The 20,085-nt window shown below is 37.2% G+C and overlaps 1 protein-coding gene across 2 annotated transcripts in view; it reads right to left on the bottom strand.

Annotated features, from left to right (window-relative positions):
• Positions 1–20,085, bottom strand: part of GTPBP1 (GTP binding protein 1) — a 31,830-nt gene that overhangs the window by 4,328 nt on the left and 7,417 nt on the right. The window contains exons 5-12 of one of the 2 annotated variants that reach the window (XM_039335470.1): positions 11,798–11,921; positions 7,829–7,943; positions 4,975–5,119; positions 4,662–4,844; positions 3,815–3,950; positions 2,875–3,053; positions 1,544–1,744; positions 407–448 (exon numbers count right to left, since the gene is read on the bottom strand). In XM_039335470.1, the coding sequence (XP_039191404.1) occupies positions 407–448; positions 1,544–1,744; positions 2,875–3,053; positions 3,815–3,950; positions 4,662–4,844; positions 4,975–5,119; positions 7,829–7,943; positions 11,798–11,921 (1,125 nt within the window). The remainder of the gene's footprint in view (positions 1–406; positions 449–1,543; positions 1,745–2,874; positions 3,054–3,814; positions 3,951–4,661; positions 4,845–4,974; positions 5,120–7,828; positions 7,944–11,797; positions 11,922–20,085) is intronic. The other variant, XM_039335471.1, reaches the window with a different exon arrangement.

The raw sequence follows: 20,085 nt of genomic DNA, 5'->3' as shown, positions 1-20,085 counted from the left end.
GCTGATGCTTTCTTATGGTCGTGATGGTGGGGTATTCTCCGTTGTTGTAACTGCTAAGTGGAATAAACACTGCAGCAAAATAAAGTGGGCATAGAGCATTTCCACCACGAATTAAAGACCAGTAATACAAGAGTATTTGATTGTCAGCTACCCTAACATTACTGGTATAGTTTAGGTTTTATTTGTGTATTTCTCTTTCCACTGTAAGTTCCTTTGAAATTTGTGACAAAACAAACTGTAAATAAAATCAAATAATAAATGAGAAATGAGAGGATGAGAAAGCATTTTCATAACAATTCAAGCTGAAGGTTCCTGAGCTTCATGAGAATTCAATTTAAAGGTTATGACTAGAGCTCACTCCACAGCCTGTGCTCCTAAGGCATATAAGCCATAGTAGAGGAAATACCTTATTTCCCTCTTGATTGTGGGGTTCTTCATCCAATGCAGGCTGAAGGAAAGCATTGGGAAAAGAAAAGCAGAGGTAAGCTGAACACAGGACAGACACAGATAATAACCAAGACAGACAACTAGGATATGGACAAAGATTGAGATAATAAAAGTTCTATTCCAATTCATTTGGAAAGCACTAGACAGACAACACATGACAGGAGACGAAACAAAGGCACACACAAGCCAAAGGAAGAAAGGAGTTTGACATGCTAGATAAATAATGATTGCACACACAGAGCACAAGTATCTGAATTAAGGAGCATTGCTATGTTAAAGCTCTAAGCTTTTGTCAATTTAACGAATTTCTGCTACCTGTCCAAAGTTTACAATGGCATTTTAACATCTGAAACACAATAGAATGCTATAAAATTCTGCAAAGGAAAACCTCACAAAACTGTAAACCCCTCTTGCCAAAACAGAAATTTGAATTGGATACATTTTATGCCTTCAGTATAAGTCAAGGAAAGCTCCAAAATTCAGAAGAGAGTTAATTCTACACTTTGGGACAACTGTAAAATAAGACTCTCTCAGCAAATCTTTACTGTATTAATCCACATCGTAAAGATAAAGGAAACAGTTGGATCCACACACTGCAGAAGAACTGCAAGCTTATGTGGAAAAGATTTAACATCCCATGAACAATTAAGTAGGATACTTAAACCTGAGGCAGATAAACAGCTGTCTCACTTTGAACTAAATAAAAACTGTACGATGTTCACTATGGGATGCATGAAAAATAAGCTTCCATTTTAAAAGGAAACAAAGATACAAGCAGCTTCCTTGGCTACAAGATTATTGCCCTGGCACCTGTGCCTATGTTGGCACCCATTTTTATGATGTAATCATACCAATTCTGGACAGAAAAACAAATGAGAACATACTATACCCTGCTTGGTTATTTTCTTTTGACTTAACAGGGAACGTGAATCAAGATATGAAGGCTTGTTCAACAAGGTTTAGTTTAAAAAGTATTTTCTTAATATGAACTTGGCCAAAATCAGTGGAGACACTGTGGCTCCTTTAAGGTAAGCCCGGGAAAGGTATAATAACATTGACAAGGGTACAAAGGCACTGCACAGGCTACTTTATCTACCTGTGGTTGTTGAGCACCAGATGGTGCTGGGGCAACTGTTGCTAGTGACGCTGCATCCTCTGCCAGAGTGGAAGTCAGCACTGCTATGCCAGCCTGGGCTCCACTCTCTTCGCGCTTGGTCAAGGGTCCTTTCTTTGTAGACTGCATCTTTATTTGCTGGGGCTTTGAGTTCATAGGAGAATTATTGGTGGTCTGGAGTAACTACCAGTCAAAAACAGATAACCAGAATCAGGATCCTTGCTGAGTGCTGGGTTTTATTTTGAAGCATAGAATCAATCAAGCAAAGCTGATGTGACTTTAGTTGGACTTTTAGATACTTAAAAAACGAAGCTAAGCTCTCTCATCTCATACAACTCCTGAAGCAAGAAGAGACTATAGTTAGTCTATTTTTTTTATTTCAGGAGCTGATAAGGAAGGTCAAACGTTATGTAAAAGAGAGATTTTAACAGCAGAACAATATTTAAGCCATTTCATTGTACATAGGATTCAACTGATCTATTTGGATCATATATAAAATTATATTCTGATTTGGCAGCCAGGACCTTCTGAATTTGCCATGCTTAAAAAAGGATGGTTGGCACACTGCATTTATAAATACGAAGAATCCATTGGACTAATACCTTAATTCCAAACAGAAATAAGACTTAAACGACATAGAACTGTAACTGGGTTTGCAAGCCTTTGGAAAATATGAGTATTGCAGCAATATTTTATTTCAACAGACAGAACGCCGATGCAGGGCACCTAAGAAGGTTCCATTTTGGATGGGGTGAAAATTCTAGAACAGTGTTTCTCAACCTTGACAATTTTAAGGCATGTGGACTTCAACTCCCAGAATTCCACAGCCAGCAACTCTAAAAAAAGAGGGAAAGGCCCAAAACAGCAGAAATAGACTCCATTCTTTTCTCACTAGTTTCCCAATGGATCCTTCCAGCACAGCTAAATGCAAATTCAGATAGACAAGCAACATTTTGCCAAACTGCACGCTGGGTTGGAGAAAGCTGGACTAAAGTTTCTTACTGAACAACAATGTTCAAACTTGTTCTGGTTACCTGGGCTGAAAGCTCTGAAAAAATGGGAGCAGAACCATCTAAGCATAGAATCTGCTGTAAAGTTAATCCCATCCAACATGCTGTAAGCTTTAAGAAAAAATATATAGATACTGGAAAATAACAAAATTGTTATTTTGTTATGGTACATCAATTAGGTACCCCACCAGTAACTAGAAGTAAGCAGTAACTGGCATCAAAGCAATACACCATTTATTAAATGAAGAGAAATTATGGAACTGCAGGTACCAATCTGTGAAATTCCTCCCCATCCACTATTACCTTGGTGATAGTGCCAACAGCTTTGGTACGCCCCTCACGAAAAACCAGCCGCTGGTCTATGTGCAAGTACTCTGGAGTCTTGATGAAGCGGAAGTGGACAGTGGCTTTATCCCCAGTGCGCAGGCAGTCTTTGTCCATGCTAAGGATAGTGGCTGTCTGGCGAATGCTACCACAATGTACTAGAAACAGTAAGAATCCCACTGGCACTCAGAATGTCCCCAAGGAAACAAATATTGGCAATATACATGAATATTATTAATTCATCACACAAAAAAAGTTCAATTTCCTTTGTTATGTATCTGCATCTCTGACTAACAGGATCAACATCAAAACTTTACTCTTGTTACTTTCCCTAGTGAGCCCAGATCTTCATTGCCCACTGGCATCCCGGTGAAGGATTCCTCCAGTGACAAATCTGAAGGCTTACCATATGTCATACTTTCCTCAAAAGCCTGTATCTTGTAACATACAGGTTAAAAAAAAATCACATGCAGTCATTCCCCTCCCCCCTCCCCCTCCGGTCATCCGCCAAACCTAGCACTAAAATGGGATTTCTACAATGGTGCAAGTCAAGCAATCTAGACATGGATCACCCAACATCTTGATGTTCTGCCACATTCCAAATGTTTCACAATGAATAGTGCTCTTTTGCTCATTGCTGGTGCTTTAAGTTAGAGACGCAAAATATTAAGAGCTGCATCTGGTCTCTTAATATACGGTTTGAGGAGGGAAGATTAAGATAACAGCAATTCTCCTAATCTATTTTAATTTTACAATTTAAAGCATAAGGAACTGCAGCAATAGCTTCAGAAGATGGTCTTGAACCTATGTTGTGCACTCCTACCCTTATGGGGAATAACCACTACCAGTAATATATTTAATATTTCAAGCTAAACTGCAACAGGTGTATATAAAAGACATAGAAAGCAACATCGCATACCCATTGCCTGATAACGTGGACTGATAGTGGTAGGATGGTGAAGTACCAGAATCTCTGCTTCAAATTCCCAAGAGGCTTGAGGATTCAACCGAGGTGATACCATCACCATGCCTTTCCTGATAGAGGAGCGTTTGATCTGGTAGTGGAATAATTAAAAGAGAGTTATCAAAATCAAAAGTAGGTTCACTGGAGAATAAATATACTTCTGTGGTATTTACGGAAGACTACACCAGCTCTTTAAATACAACCTCTTCTGGGAAGCAGTAGGATGGCCATCCATCCAACTACCCAAGCAGGAAACCATCCCAAGAAGAATAACCTAAGGTAATGATTTTGGTCAAAACCATTTACGTCTTGGCAAGATTTTCAGAAGTGATATGCCATTGCTTTCTTCCTAGGATTGAGAAAGAGTGACAGGCCCAAAGCCTGTGCCTAAGGCAGGACTAGAACTCATGGATTCCCATCTTCTAGCCTTGTGCCTGAAACTACTATGCCAACTTAGGTCTCTACACTTACTTATCTGGGACTAAATCGAATTGAACTCAATTCATTTACTAAAAAATTAAGAAAGAAAATTATGGAAGAAAATAAAAGGGACTGCCTGTTCCTCATGCATATAAATCTCTATCTTATTTCTCATTAACTCATTCCCAGTGGAGGCAATTTTGATGTGTAATTGCAGACGAAACTTGCTATACCTTAGCCATCCTAAATATACAGACCAAGGAACAAATCCCCTTAACACAGAATCTATATACTTCTGGATTCACATCTTTACCGTTGCTTTGTTAGACATTGAATATAAATGCTTTCCAAGAAAACAGACCCATAGCAAGTTGGCACTCACCTTTTTCAGAGCAAAGGAAGCAGTCTGACCACCCCGCACCTCTTTGACTGGCATGCGCTTGCGATGGATGGATTTCACTGCAATAGGCAAGAAGTTGCCGAGCGGATCTGGGCCCAGAAGCAAAGTGTCATTTAACTTGATTAGGCCTCTCAGGGTTGTCCCAGACACCACTGTTCCAACACCCTATGCCAGGAAGAAAGTAAAAAAGGAAAAAAGTGAATCATGTTAGCACAGCAAATAGCAGATAATTTCTTTACTTTTCTCATCTCTGAAAAAGATGAGAGAAACATTTTTCTAGAATACTTCTGCTTACTGGCACAGAATAAGTGTCATCTATCTGGAATTCCGCAGGTTCTTCCTCCCGGTAACTTGTCCTTGGAGACAGGAGATTGAGAAACATCTTCAGCAATTCCAAATTCTCACCAGTGACATTGGAAATCTGGAAGATTGGGCACATCCTAATGAGAAAAAAAATTATTACAAAACAAATTATTCAGGGCTCTTTACTATCTTATTCTTTATGCTTGGTACATCTCTAGATGATATAACAAATATACCTAGTGATGAAGAAAGGTGCCCTGCAACAGGGCTTCACAAACTTTGCAATTCTGTGATCTCCTAAGGCACGGGTGTCAAACTCGATCGTGTCACGTGACATAGCGTGACGTATTGCATTTTTTTTGCCTTTGTGGAGCCGGGGTGGGCGTGGCCTGCACACAATGACACCCCTGCCCTAAGGCAAGGATGGGCAACTATGGCCCCTTTACAATCTGTGGGCTTCAACTCCCAGAATTCCTGAGCCAGCCACACTGGCTCAAGAATTCTAGGAGCTGAAGTCCACAGGTTGTAAACAGACCATAGTTGCCCACCACTACTCTAAAGTAATAAATGAATTTGGATTGCTTTATGAATAAAACTAATGATTTCATTGGATTAGGCTTGGGTGAAAAAATACCACTTTTGTTACATTTTAATTTATAATCTGTGGCCCTTCGGAGTTACTGAACTGCAAATTCCAGTCGTTCCAGCCAGTCCAGCCAAGTCTGAAGGATTATGGGCACCATAATTTAGCAATACTGGAAAGGCCACAAACTGCCTGCTGCAGAAACAGCATCTTTCAAATAGAAGTTTAATCTCCAAGGTAACTACATTTATTTTCACCCACCCTCTGGTCAAATTTCCAATCTTTTTCTTAGTAAAGGCAGAAGTGGCCTAACTGGATATCTCTCCAATCACTACCCCAAAACTTTGATAGATATCCTCAGTGCTTTTTTTTAAAAAAAAAAAAAGTGCCGGAACTCACACACGTCATACAACCCGCCTTGCCTACCCTACAAGGTTCCATCCAAAAAAGATGCCGGAACTCTGTTCTGGGCGTTCTATGAGAAAAAAAGCCCTGGATATCCCAACCAGGGTTGTTGCAGCTCACTCCTGCCTTCTTAGCCTCAGTTGTGCCCCCAAATAATCTTTTTTTAGCTTTTGCCTTGCAGGAAGAACCTGCTCTAACACTCCTTCCCACAGCAAGTCTCCCATCACCATCAAGGATCCATGCTCACCCGCCCACAAGCTCATGCTATGGAAGACTGCTTGGGATGATGCTGAGTTGTTTTTCATCTGGGGCAGATCAAATACTTTCACATTACTGTTTTCTTGCCCATGAATGAAGGAAAATCAAGTGACATCTTTCCTTCACTTTTTCTCTAAGCTTCCCTTCACCAAGAAGTAGGTGTCAAAGAAAAGGTTGCATCAGTCCATGACTCGCATTGGTCATACATGAAACTACATTTCAACCAATCCAAAATTGAGAGAGTGCTGCAGCCCTGGCTGCCTCTCCATAGCTTTACTTTGCTCCTACTGGTGATGAGCTGAGAAATTGCCACACTGCTTCATCCTCTCTCAGGTAGTGAGGGCACTAGCAGGAGCTGCAGCCCAACAAGCAGGAGCAGAATAAGGCACAAGGAGTAACTGCCTTCTCTCTCTCTCTCTCCAGCAGCCAGACTATCTCCTGCTCAGTTGCTGGAACTACAAATAGAGATCTACCTGGCAACACTAAGCAGTACTCCTTGTCCTCCACCTATCTTATCACTTGCTCTGGCCCAATGATTTCTCCTTGTTAACTGGGAGAAAGTGAAACCAGAGAGAAGGGGAATGGCATCTCTTTACCTTTACACTTTTGCTTCCTGCCCACCTATTTGATCTTCCCCCAAAAAGCCATCAAGCTTTGTTAAAGGGAAAGGTTGAGAATGAGGTGGTGGAGGCCAGCAAATCAGCACACCTCGGATATTGGTCATGCCGGTGGATTTAGCATTGCTGGAGTTCTGGAACAGCACACTCCCTCTGTGCATGGACATGTGCTTGGATATAGAAGTTAAGAAAAAACTGCAGTTTTGATAGGATTAGTTGAGAGTAGGAAAGAGAAGAGAGATGGAGAAGGATCACCTTCCATTTGTCAAAATAGGATCCTAGGTGATGGTTCCTTTACAATTTTGCCAGCTGGGCTATTGGTATTATTCCCCAGCTGACAATGTAAAGAGCACAATGAGTCTGATTCATTCAAATAGCCTTTCAAGTCTGTTCATCAGACTTCCAGAAGGTGGCGCAGCAGTTAGAGTGCAGTACTGCAGGCCACTTTAGCTGACTGTGTTCAGCAGGTCAGCGGTTCAAATCTCACCGGCTCAAGGTTGACTCAGCCTTCCATCCTTCCGAGGTAGGTAAAATGAGGACCCAGATTGTTGGGGGCAATGTAAATATATATATACATTGCTTAGTGGTGTACACCGCTTAGAGTGCTTGCACTTAAAGCGGTATATAAGTCTCATAAATAAATAAATAAATAAGATGAGGACCCAATTTGAAAACCCCTACCCTTCTAGGGACGCCAAGTATGTTATTCCTGCTGCCCCTAACACTGGTAGTATACCCCAAGTCATATAACATTGCATTTCTGATTCAATAATCTCACTATGTTTTTAATCCTAGGGCTGGCAAAATAGGGAGCTACAACTGTAAAAGAACCATCCACTTCCATTATAGAAAAATGATAGGATTGTGAGGGTCTACTTATATTTGTTTTTAAAAAAAACATGGATTTCATAGGGCTTTCCTAGAAGTCTTTCATCTCTGCTGTAAGTTATCAAATTGGGATTCAGCTTGTTTTCATAAATCACCTTTCAGAGCTGAAATTGGAGGCAGTAACGATAACATCATCTTTGCTCTGGACCAACACCGGGATCTTCCTGCATCCTGGGGACTTCAAAAGTCGTTGCAGGAGCTTCAGAGTTTCTTCATGAACAAAATGAAAATAATTAGGCCTGTTTGTAGCACTTAATTTTGATGGGGTTAGCTGAGAGCAAGGGGGGACAGGGCGGAGGACAGAATCATCTTCCATTTGTCAAAGCAGGCTCCTGGATGACAGTTCCTTACAATTTTGCCAGCAGGACCATTGTTCTCCAGCTGACAACATTGCAAATAGCACAATGGCTCATATTCAGAACTAATCAAGTACTATATAAAAACTATTCCAAAGTTATACAGCAATATGTACACTTTCAATTTATTTGAAATATTTACATGCCTGGACCACCAGGATTTTAAAATTTATTTAAAAGGAGAAAAAAAGAAGTCTTAAGTAGAGCTAGAGTTTAGAAAGTAAGTTACAGACATTTAGCAGGAGATTTTAACACCACAAGATTAATCAAATTCAATTTTAAAGATTAATAAGAACTTTGGAGGGACTAAAACAGCTTCTTGTTTCTGCTTGCTTACAACTTTTATTCTCTATAATATGTACCTTTTTAAAAAAAAATCAGTCCTAAAATAAAGCAATTCTTATAGGTAGAATTTAATCTGCATTATTACTTTGACCACAACTTAATTTCACTAAGAACAAACATTTTTAGTGGTTGATCACCTTCTTCAACATTTCAAAAGATCTCGTCTTCCCATATCTCATTCTCATCTATGAACAAATTATGAAGACTGGTCATTCAATCTTAATCAGCAAAAGTCCACTAAGAGTTACCCAAAATAGCAACGTATATAGTTCAACTACAATCAAATAAATCAATTTGTATTCTGTTCAACACAATGATTTGTTTTCTCCAATACAAAAAAATCTTCTCATATCTTCTCTCTTATATATAAACATATTTTGCCTCCTCTTTTTGAACTGTCAAGAAAAATCCTTCATTATTAAGTAGTGAAATGAATGAGATTTATTGACTAATTTGTTATTTACGTGATTATATGGAAAGTTGTTTAATAATAGAGTAATTATTAAGATTTAATATGTAAACCCGGACTGGTAGATTTGCTGAAGCGATGTTATTTTGTGGGATTAATCCCACTTTTGTGTTATCCCTTTTCCCCGGTCTAACCTTTTTGTATGTTTCCCGTTGTCTTACCCTGTTTGATCCTATCCCCTTATTACCTTTATAAAACTCAATGAAAATATTTATTAAAAAAAAAAGAAAAAGAAAAATCCTTTAAGAGCTACTAGAAAAAGCAACAAATTTAAAACCATCATCTTTAATCCCTTTGATTGAAGTTCATGTCTTATTATTTTCTTTTTGTCTCCTCTTAGAACAGTGGTGGCGAACCTATGGCACGGGTGCCATAGGTGGCACTCAGAGCCCTCTCTGTGGGCACGTGCGTCGTCATCCCAGTCCTAGGCCTTCAGCTGGGTTTTATAAAACTTTTTCGCTTTAGGCCTCCGCCGCTGTGTGTGAAAAAAAAAAAGGTTCAATCAGTCAATTTCAACTTCTCACGTAAAAAAAAATCTTGCAAAGTTGGAATTGATTGATTTGAACTTTTTAGTCCCACCCATTCTGCCGTTACCACCGCAGCCACGCCCAGCCAATGGGCCACACCCACCCGGCACCTGACAATGCATAACTGGGTTTTGGGTTGCAATTTGAGCACTCAGTCTTTAAAAGGTTCGCCATCACTGTCTTAGAAACTCTCTTGCAAGTTTAATACATACAGAAGTAACAACATATATATTTTAATCTTAATTATGTAAGCCAACTTCTGTAATCCTTTACTTTTAACACCATAACTTATCACTTTCTCTGAAAATACACAGAGACACATACAACCTCCCCCCTTCTTCTGATATCTTATCTATAAACAAGTATCTAAAACCTCCTCATTCAGTCCTGGTTTTAAAAAAACCCAAGCTACTAAAAAGAATATCATACGTATTTTTTAAATCTTAGTCAAATAAGCCAATTTTATATTTTTTTCTTTTTACTTTTAAAAATCTTGAAGTTTATTCCCTTTAAATAGTAGCTGATTTCTTTTCATTTTTTTGTTTTATCTCAGGAATTCCTTCATGAGTGTAATACAGTACATCTCTTGGTAAGTCCAAAATAAGAACGTTCTTCAAGTCACTCTTCTATTATTTGTCCCCCTTATTTATTAAGACATTAAGAGTTTCATTGTAAGTCCTGTATAACATCTTTTTCCATATCATTCTTGTATCTTGTTATTTTTCAATCCATATCCAAAACAGCCTGGTTCTCACTTATACCTTCTTCTATCTATCTGTTCTTTTAAAACCTATTTTATGGTAGCAAGAGAAATTTCTGAGTGCCCTGTTACCAAATATTCTTTAATTCTTCCAAAGTTAAAATACTTTACTCTGTTTTGTATTAGTGGGTCTCTTCTCCTTTAATTATCTTTTACTCTTTCTGATTGCCTTTACCCACAACATTTTTACACAGGAAGATTTCTTATACTTAGATTCAAAATCCTTAAATATATTTTAATGGCATTTTAAACAATCCAATTGGTTTCAAAATCTTATTTCCAATCCATCTAGCCCCTCGGTCATTTTAAACATTTTCAAAATCAACATAATCACCCTTTTGCTCTTTATGTCCTAATTTAAAAAATTAAGTTCTTAAATTTACATGAAATTTCTTTCTCTAGGGGGTTGAAGGTGTGACAAAAGATATTCCGAAGGTTCGTAATATCCAAAAAGTAGTTAACAAGCCATTTCCTAAAATGATTTAAAAGAGGAAGTGGGTGAAACCAGTGTCCATTTGATAGTTCCAAACTAGGCAAAGCTGGTTTTTACTATGCTCCCAGAACTCTTAACACCCACTGGAGACCATTGTTTTATGGTCTCCTTGCAGGCAGCATCTCTATGAAGCTCTTGTGGGTGATCCCAGGTTCTTTATCCAGAATTTCAAGGCTTTTCATTCCACGAAAAGCAAAGCGATCTTCAATCTACCACTGCTTCCCTGCAGTCTGGTTTTAGCTCTCAATATTAAAATGGTAAAATAAATAGAGACATCAGGAAGCCCAGAATATCCATTTTATCACTATAACAATATAGAAAGAGACTAATGGATGCAATTTTTGCCCAGGAGCAGGCAGCCTCATTCATTCACCAACATAACTTTGAAGGTGTCAGAACACATCCTATTCCGGTCAGTCTGTTCTCTTAGAAATACCCCACTACAGTAAATTCCACACCTAAGTGCTTTTGGCATTCAATGTTCTTTTATACGAAGACAATAGCTTGTCTTTGGCAGCAAAAATAATTTCCCCATGAATACTTACCACAGTAAGGAATAAATGAAGATGCTCTTGCAAAAGACAGATGTCAAGAACAGTTTATAATCTATAATTTTTTGTAAAGAGTCAATTTTTAAGACTATTGATAACAGACCAGCTTGCCAGTCAACTTTGGGCTCACAGCTATTGTTCATTTTACCAGTTTGTTGAATAAATCCCAATTGTAGTGATCATGCTAAGCAACCAGTAGGTTGTTTTATGTATTAGATAAACAAAGCCTCTGTTTTCTGTTACAGAGCTGGCTATGCGTTCCAGAGGATCCTAGGTCATACCTTACATAAAAGGCCTGGAAAAACCAACAACTGGAGTATCAGAAAACAGCCTTTGCCTACACAACTACATTTACATATATGACTCTGAGCAGTTCAGTCTTGGGTGACTTTGAGCTTTTCTCAAGGCTGATGTGGGAAACTAGGAATATTTTGCACTGAGAGTCAATCTGATGCAATTAAGAAACCAGGTTAGAAATCAGAAGACGAAAAATTCTAGTCCCTCCTTAGGCACAACTGAGATAAAAACAACAAAGAGAAACTGCTGTAGCAATAACCATTTACCTTGAAGTATGTTAGCAGGACACATATCAATCTTGGTCACCACCACAAAGACTGGAACATTTAGCGCCAGTGCCAGACCTAGGTGCTCCTTGGTCATCCCAACAATTCCAGCATTGCTGCCAACCTGTATTGAGATAAATTTTAAGGTAAAACAACTATGACTTTGATAGCATCAAGCAATGATGTATGTGTATGCCAAAAAAGATGGGCATGGACATGCATTTCAATCCATCAAAAATTAAGATTTGTAGCAAAGTAAAAGTTGATCAAGTTGCCATATGAGAAATAATTTTTCACGGTTAGTAACACCATTTGTGAGGATAATTTGAAGAACATAATTCAAGAGAAATCCAGACAGACAACTTAGGACATGTACCAGAATGAAGGTGTCTTTTTTTTTATAACAAATTTTATTGGTTTTTTAACTTTTACAACAGAATGCTCAAGACAGACCATGGTGGTTAGGTGATCAATCATTCAAAAACAAAATCATATAATAGCTCAAATAAATACAATTAAATGTTCCCTCTCTATTTCCCTCAAATAATATAACCTATTTAACATAATCCATTTCTACATTACATATCTATAAATCCTAATCTTATTTTGAACTTTATCAATTTACAGTTACCAGAGTCCAATTTAATCTTAGATAAACGTATTATCACTTCGGGTATCCCTTCTAAAATACTAATCCAGATATATTCTAATTCATAATCTCATAAATCATAGATTTTATCACAAATCTCTCTTATTTCTTCAGATAGCATTTAAATCTCATTCAAATAATTATCATGTCTAAAAAAAACCACACCTATTATTACACAAAACATCGTCTTACTAACTTAACACACTCAATTAGTTGTTAAAGCAATCCGAATTTCTAAAAACCTCTTTCATATTCTTATTCTCATTCCATTACAAAATAATTTTCATACAAATAAACATATTATTCCAAAAAATACATTTTACTCTGTTTAACATATATATTCTAATACTCACAAATTTTCAACTCTGAATCTTAGTCCTTAAATCAATCCATATTTCTCAAAACCTTTTTAATCCATTACATATTTATTTATTTATGAGACTTATATACCGCTTTAAGTGCAAGCACTCTCTAAGCAGTGTACACCAGTAAGCAATGTATATATATATTTACATATAATTTTAAATTTCTCTTTTTAGTCTTATTCTGGCTTTCTTTTTATGCCAAGCAGGTTTCCATAACAAAGCCTCTATTTCAGCAAATAGATCTCCCATTATTGCTTGTAATGTCATTTGGGTCAGTAAAAGACCTCCCATCCTCTGTTTTTGATGCCTGGCTCCTGTCTGCTGGATAAAACACTCGATCATGTCCAATTTTATAATTAGTAGTTGATTATCAAAATTGTCATAATTCTCCAACAGTTGTAATTTCAAGTCCATTTCTGTTAGTTTTGCAATTGTAGTTAGTTTAGTTACAATCATTTTTTGGTCATCCAAAGTCTCCATGGTTGTATGTAAATTAATTCCTCTTGTATTGCTTTTTGGTTTGTAGAATGATCAAATAGAGTCTGAAGGTCAGTTTGTAAGTTCACAGTAGAATTTCTGTTTATTATTTCTGCAGTTCTCTCTCTTATTTGGGAACATATTTCCTCAGTAGCTTCATAAATTTTTTCCAGTATGAGTTTACAGTTGAGTTGTGAATATGGTTCCTCCATTTCAGTAGTAACTAAATCCAATCCTATTATCTTTTAGCGGAGGCTATATTCCAAAACATTTAGTCAGTATCCACCCCCACCAATAACAGCTGTTGGACCAAAAAAAAGAGAAACAGTTGCAGTTTTAAATTTCTCCACAAGATGTCCTCAGTAAAGTATGAAAGTCTCTTCCAGACACCAAGAATGAGATTAGCAAAGTCAAAGAGCTGTGGAATCTCTTTTCTGGCTTCTCATAGAGTTTTTTTTTCCCCCAAACAATAAAGATTTATCCCTTTAAAAAAATAAGTCCAAGACATAGGAAAACAATATTCTCCAGCTTAGAAGATATAATAATAAAGTTTTATGCTAAGGATTTTTCCAGGGCCCCCAAGTAACCAAAAATAAAAAATAGTCAATAAGAGGTTTTTTCCTTTGTTATGGAAAGTTCTTTTCCCCAGATAAACAAAGGCAGCTCTTTCAAAGCAGGGAAGTAATTTCAAAAGGCTTTTAACAGGAGAGTAGTTAGGCAAAGAGAGAGAGAGGAAAAAATCTCATCGGGATCATCCACGATGGTTTCTTAACGCTTAGATGTTCTTTTGACTTTTGGCTGGAGCAGCTAAATGATCGGCCATGTTACTGGCCGATCTTTTCTCCATTGGCCCTGAGGAGCTGCCTCAGACCGCAGAAGGAGCTGCCTCCTCCCCCCCACAATCAACGAGAGTCCTCCTCATCGGTAGTCACCCCTCCAGGGTGACCTTTCGACCCGATTAAGGGTCTACCGGCAGAGGAAAAGCAGATAACGAAGAGAGCAGTCTTTTCATGTGCCTGCACCCACTGCAACCCAAAACCGGAAGTCCAGAAAGAAGGTGTCTTAATGAAGTAAATATTCCAGTCAATTCAAAATGTTTAAAAGCAATTTTCCACATTTAAAAACTTCTCTGTATTATCTGTCTCCATGCAATTCCTAAGCTTCCCTTTATTTTAAGATGGGATATGAACCTCAGAATCAGCACACAATGACAAATGGAAACAGTTTGCTTGCTACTGTCATGGAAGTAAAGTCACTGATACAGACATAACCTAAATCAATTCTTATTAAGTTACCATGACAAAGTTTCTTTTTTGCTCTTCCAATATAAGGAAGAATGTTCAATAAGCCAACAGGAGTCAAAGTTTACATGCTTTGCATGCATTAACACTGATGTCTTTGGGATCCTCCCACATGGCAAGGAGATATTTCTACTAAGTTTGCATTTTGTACTTAAGCAGGAACTTTCATACACATTGTAAGCCACCCAGAGTAGTTCTTGATAGCGAGATGAGTGGCATATAAATTGAACAAATAAATAAAATACATTTTGTACAATTCAAAAACAAAGTTAGGTTGAGAAATATTTTGCAAAATAAAGATAAGGCGTAAAATACAGTTCCATGAGCAGAAGACAGACAACTGAAGCTTCCAATGTTCAGTTTGGTAAAAACAGTTTTAGTATGTAAATTCTACCCTATTATTTATTATTATTGCTGTTATTGCATTTATCACATAAATTATATTCAACTGTTCAACTGTTAGTCAGTCAAGAACAACATTAGAAAAGGGGCCGCTTTGAGAAAGGAGACGGCCTTTAATGGCCGTGAAGAAATGACAGCTGATAGACGATAGCGGTGATCTAGCAGGATAGAAACATGAGAGATCCAGTCAAAGTAATCCTGATGTCTCTGTAGGAGCGATCCAGTGAGAGAATTTGCCAGAGGTTTTCTGGAAAGGATGGAAGAACAAGGAGCCCAGAAGAAAAGAGGAGAGGAGTGTCCCTCCTTGCTCTCTCACTAGCAGTGAAAACAAAGTTCGGGCACTGAAGGGTTGCCTGCATTGGTGCAACTACACCAGCTGGAGAACTTCAAACTGACGAGGAGCTTTCTTTGCCTTCCTCCTTCGTTTTCCTCCTTTCTTTCTCTCCTCCCTCCCTTTCTATAAGAGAAATCTAACTTCAAGAGGCAAAGGCATTGTAAAATCTCAGAGTGAAAGTGCGGAAGAAGCCAAGGAAGCAGACACTTTGTTTTGAGACTCTAGGCTGATTACTAGAAATAACAGCAAGAGAGACACCTGCTGGTTGAATTGAGAATAACTCAGGAGGGAAAGTGCAGAGGAAAGAAGGGAAAGAAGATAAGAGGAAACAGCAAACTTGTGACTTAAAACACACTTAGTTTTGGTTGTAAGTATAAACCAGAAAGTAGTGTAAAATCTCTTTTTTTATCTCAAAACCTAAAAAATACTATAAGAAACTATAAGGAAAATATACAACTATTGAACTTTTTGAAATGATGGATTCTTGCTTATAATCAAAAATTGTCTTTGGACTATATTTACTGATAAACTTATTGTAGATATTGATTTTTGTTAAAGATAGGGTTAAGTATATGAATACTTGTATCCAATATATTTAATTAACAAGTTACTATTACATATAAAGCATAACATACTTAGCTTTAATATTGACAATCTAGATACTCTGGAGAGAAATGGAGTAACTGTAAATAAGTGGAGTGGCTGGTTTGAAGAGTTGAGAAAGATGACAAGCATTCCTAATCTCATGAGAGTTGGAACAGGAAAGAAGCAGACAACACATACCTCACCAATGGAACCAAGCCCAGCTAGGCAAAGATCCCTGGAAGAGGTGACACAAAGAGACAGAGCAAACTTATTTAAAGATCTGCAACTAATATTGCAATCAATGCAAGAGGTGATGTGTAAAAATCATGAAGACTTAAAAAAAAAAAGAGATAGGGGAAGTGTGAAACGATACAAGGGAATCTAAGGAAAAGATGAGGTCTATGGATGGGAAATTTGAGTGCTTCCAGCAACAGATCATGAAAACAAACAAAAATTACAGGAAATGGAAGAAAGAATGGGAAAAGAAGAACTGAGAGTAGACGAAATGAATGAGAGATTAGTTCAGGCGAACAGGGAATTAGAATTGACAGTTATTTCCCTGGAAGTAGAGAAGGCTGCCTACTACCTACAGATCCAAAATATTAGAGAGACGAAAGGTGAAGATTTACCAGTAATGGTGACAGATATCCTGGCGAGGGCCCTAGGGACCAGTAAAGAGGAAATGGCCAATGAGATTGATGAGATTTATAGACTCCACACAAACTACGCGAGACGGCACAACCTCCCCAGAGAGGTCCATATCAGATTCATTAAGAAATCTGTCTGAGATGAAATATTATTTAAGACCAGAGACGATCCATTGGAATATCAAGGCAGACAGCTAATTGTGCTTAAGCAAGTACCAAGAAGGGTGAGAGATATGAGAAGACCTTACCAACAAATAACCTCTAAATTGATGAGAAAAAATATTAATTTTAGATGGTTGGTACCGGAAGGGATTATGGTCATGTGGCAGGAAAAGAGGTTTCGGCTGGATACAATAGACAAAGTAGAGGAATTCTATAGACAAAATTTTGGAAGTGAGGAGGAATTAGTTGAAAGACAGGTAAGAGAAGAAGGTGAGATCCTGCCACAGGCCACAGAAGGAAATGAAGTACAAATTAAAGAGAAGGGAACTGGGAGAGGTGATGACATAGAGACTGAAAAGGACAATGGGAAATATGACAAGGATAGACTTAAAGCAATTAAAGAGGTTAGATCAACAAGGATGCCAGTGGAAAGAGAAGTACAAGCTAAAGAGTCTAGACCGACAATAGTAACAAGATCCAAATATAGCTAAAGAGGCAAAAGAAGGAATTGAGATTATATCCCTGAATGTCAATGGTTTTAACTCCCCATTAAAGAGGAAAAAAATCTTAAATAAACTGGGCAAAATGAATTTGGATATAATAATTTTACAAGAAGTACATATTAAAAAACAGCATCAACATTTATTAAATTGCCCCAAGCTGGGAAAAATGTTTGCTGTGCTCTCACAACAAAAAAAAGCAGGAGTAGTAGCATGTATCAATGAGGAAATTCCAACAAAACATATTTATAATGATGAAGATGGTAGAATCTTAATAATAGAAGTAATTTTGAATAAAATAAAAATAGCTCTTGTGGGAATCTATGCTCCCAATGAAGGTCAGAAACAATTCTATAAAAAACTACATAGCATTATTAGTAAGTTTGATTATGATAACATTTGTATAATGGGAGATTTCAATGTGATCAAGGATAGACAATTGGATTATAAAAGTGATAAGACTAGAAAAGGAATTAGACCAACATTACCTAGTACCTTCTCAGAAATGGCGGAGGAATCCAACGTTCAGGATATTTGGAGGGAGAGAAATACAGGGGAAAAGCAGTATACGTATTTTTCGGGGCGACATCTCTCATGGTCCAGGATTGATATGGCGTGGTTGTCAACAAATTTAAATTCGGAAATGGAAGATGTCATAATTGATACAAATTCATGGGCCGACCACAATCCAATTAGAATTAAATGGAGAGGGCAAAAGTAAATAAGGAGGTGGACTCTGAAAAGAGCAATTTTAAATCACAAAGAATTTAAAATGAAATTGGAAGACCAAATGGGCCTATTCTTTCAGATGAATAAAAAGGAAGATACAAATGCCCAAAACTTATGGGATACAGCCAAAGCCTAGATGAGAGGTGTCGCAATTGCTTATATGGCTAGGGAAAATAAAATTAAAATACAGCGTCAAAGAAATCTCGAAGAACTTAATAGGGTTGAGGAAAATCTATAAAACGAATCACAAAGACGTAATCTGAAACAGCAAATAGACTTATTAAACATAAGATAAATATCATTGAAAAGGAAGAACTGGGGCAACAAATAAAACATACCAAACAAATTTTTTTTGAAAACACCAATAAACCAGGTAGATGGTTGGCTTACAGAATAAAGAAACACAACAATAAAAAGAGGATTAGCAAACTATACAATGAAAAAGGAGAAATGGTATATCAGAATGAAAGGAAGAAAATGTTGGCCTATGAGTTTTACAAGAAATTATACAAAGATGTAGAACGGAAGAACAAGGATGATATAGTAAAATTCTTGCAATTAGCTGATCTACCAAAAGTTCCAGAAGAGATTAAAAATATGTTAAACAAAGAGATAACACCTTTGGAACTATTTGAGGCAATTAAAAAACAAAAAAACAATAAAGCCCCAGGTCCGGATGGTTTACCAATAGAAATATACAAAATTATGCAAGAATCTCTAAGTCCAATATTAACAGATCTATTCAATGAGGTTTTGAAGAATGCGAAAATTCCGATCTCATGGGAAGAAGCAACTATTACTTTGATCCCCAAGGACAATTCAGATTTGGCGTACATCAAAAACTATAGACCCATTTCATTATTAAATTCAGACTACAAAATTTTCATGGCCATAATGGCTAAATATCTTGAAAGATTCTTAGTAAAATTCATACGTTCGGATCAAAATGGTTTTCTACCCAAAGATATATAAGAAACAATGTTAGGATCATATTGGACGTATTGGAATATTATGAAATTCACAATGAAAAACAAATGGGACTAATCTTTCTTGATGCATAAAAGGCATTCGATAAGGTGAAATGGGATTTTATGTTTAATCAAATGGAATACATGGATTTCGGGGAGAATTTCATAAACATGTTCAAAGCAATTTATTCCAAACAGGTAGCTAAAGTGATAATCAATGGAGAAACTACTAAAAGCTTCCAAATCCAAAAAGGTACAAGGCAAGGTTGTCTGTTATCTCCACTATTGTTTATATTATCCCTGGAGGCACTAAATAGAATGATTCGGAAAGATGAGCATATTAAAGGTTTAGAGATTAAGAGAGAAATCTTCAAATTGCAAGCCTTTGCTGACGATCTTGTTTTTATAATCGAAGAGCCTTTACAATCAGGGACAAGGCTAATGGAAGTACTGGGTGAATATGGTGAAATGGCAGGCCTAAAGATAAATAAGGAAAAAACCAAAATGCTCGTGAAGAATATGATTAGAACACAGAAAAACGAATTAGCTGATTAGGCATTCAGATCACTAAGAAAATAAGATACTTAGGGATACACTTAACAGCTAGGTGTGTAACAATTAAAAGAGACAATTATGATAAATTAATGGAACAGATTAAAATTGACTTGGATACCTGGACAAATCTCCAGCTCTCTTTCATGGGTAGAATTGCCATAATTAAAATGAACGTACTACCTAAAATATTATTTTTATTTCAATGTAACCAATTAGACTAGAAAAGGAATTCTTTCAAAATTTCAATCAATCCATACTTAAATTCATTCGGCAAGGAAAAATAGCAAGGATTAAATTAAAATTATTACAGGATGCTAAAGAAAGGGACGGGGGGGGGGTTGGCCTCCCTGACCTGGAAAAATACTATCAATCTACAATTCTACTATGGATGTGGGACTGGATGCGACTGGAAAATCAGAGATTATTAAAATTGGAAGGTCATGACATGCAGACTGGATGGCATGCCATGTTATGGGACGAGAAACATAAAGTTCACCAGTACTTCCGGAGGCATTACATCAGACGGGCGTTAATAGATGTTTGAACCAAAATCCGGCAACAGAATTATAGGCAAGTTCCCAATTGGATCTCGACACTAGAAATGTATATACACC

This window comes from Crotalus tigris, unplaced genomic scaffold (assembly GCF_016545835.1).
Source record: "Crotalus tigris isolate CLP2741 ecotype Arizona unplaced genomic scaffold, ASM1654583v1 scf7180000017644.4837335, whole genome shotgun sequence".
Taxonomy (NCBI): Eukaryota; Metazoa; Chordata; class Lepidosauria; order Squamata; family Viperidae; genus Crotalus; species Crotalus tigris.
Note: the sequence above shows the minus strand (reverse complement) of the source record. Positions and strands in the feature narration are given on the sequence as shown.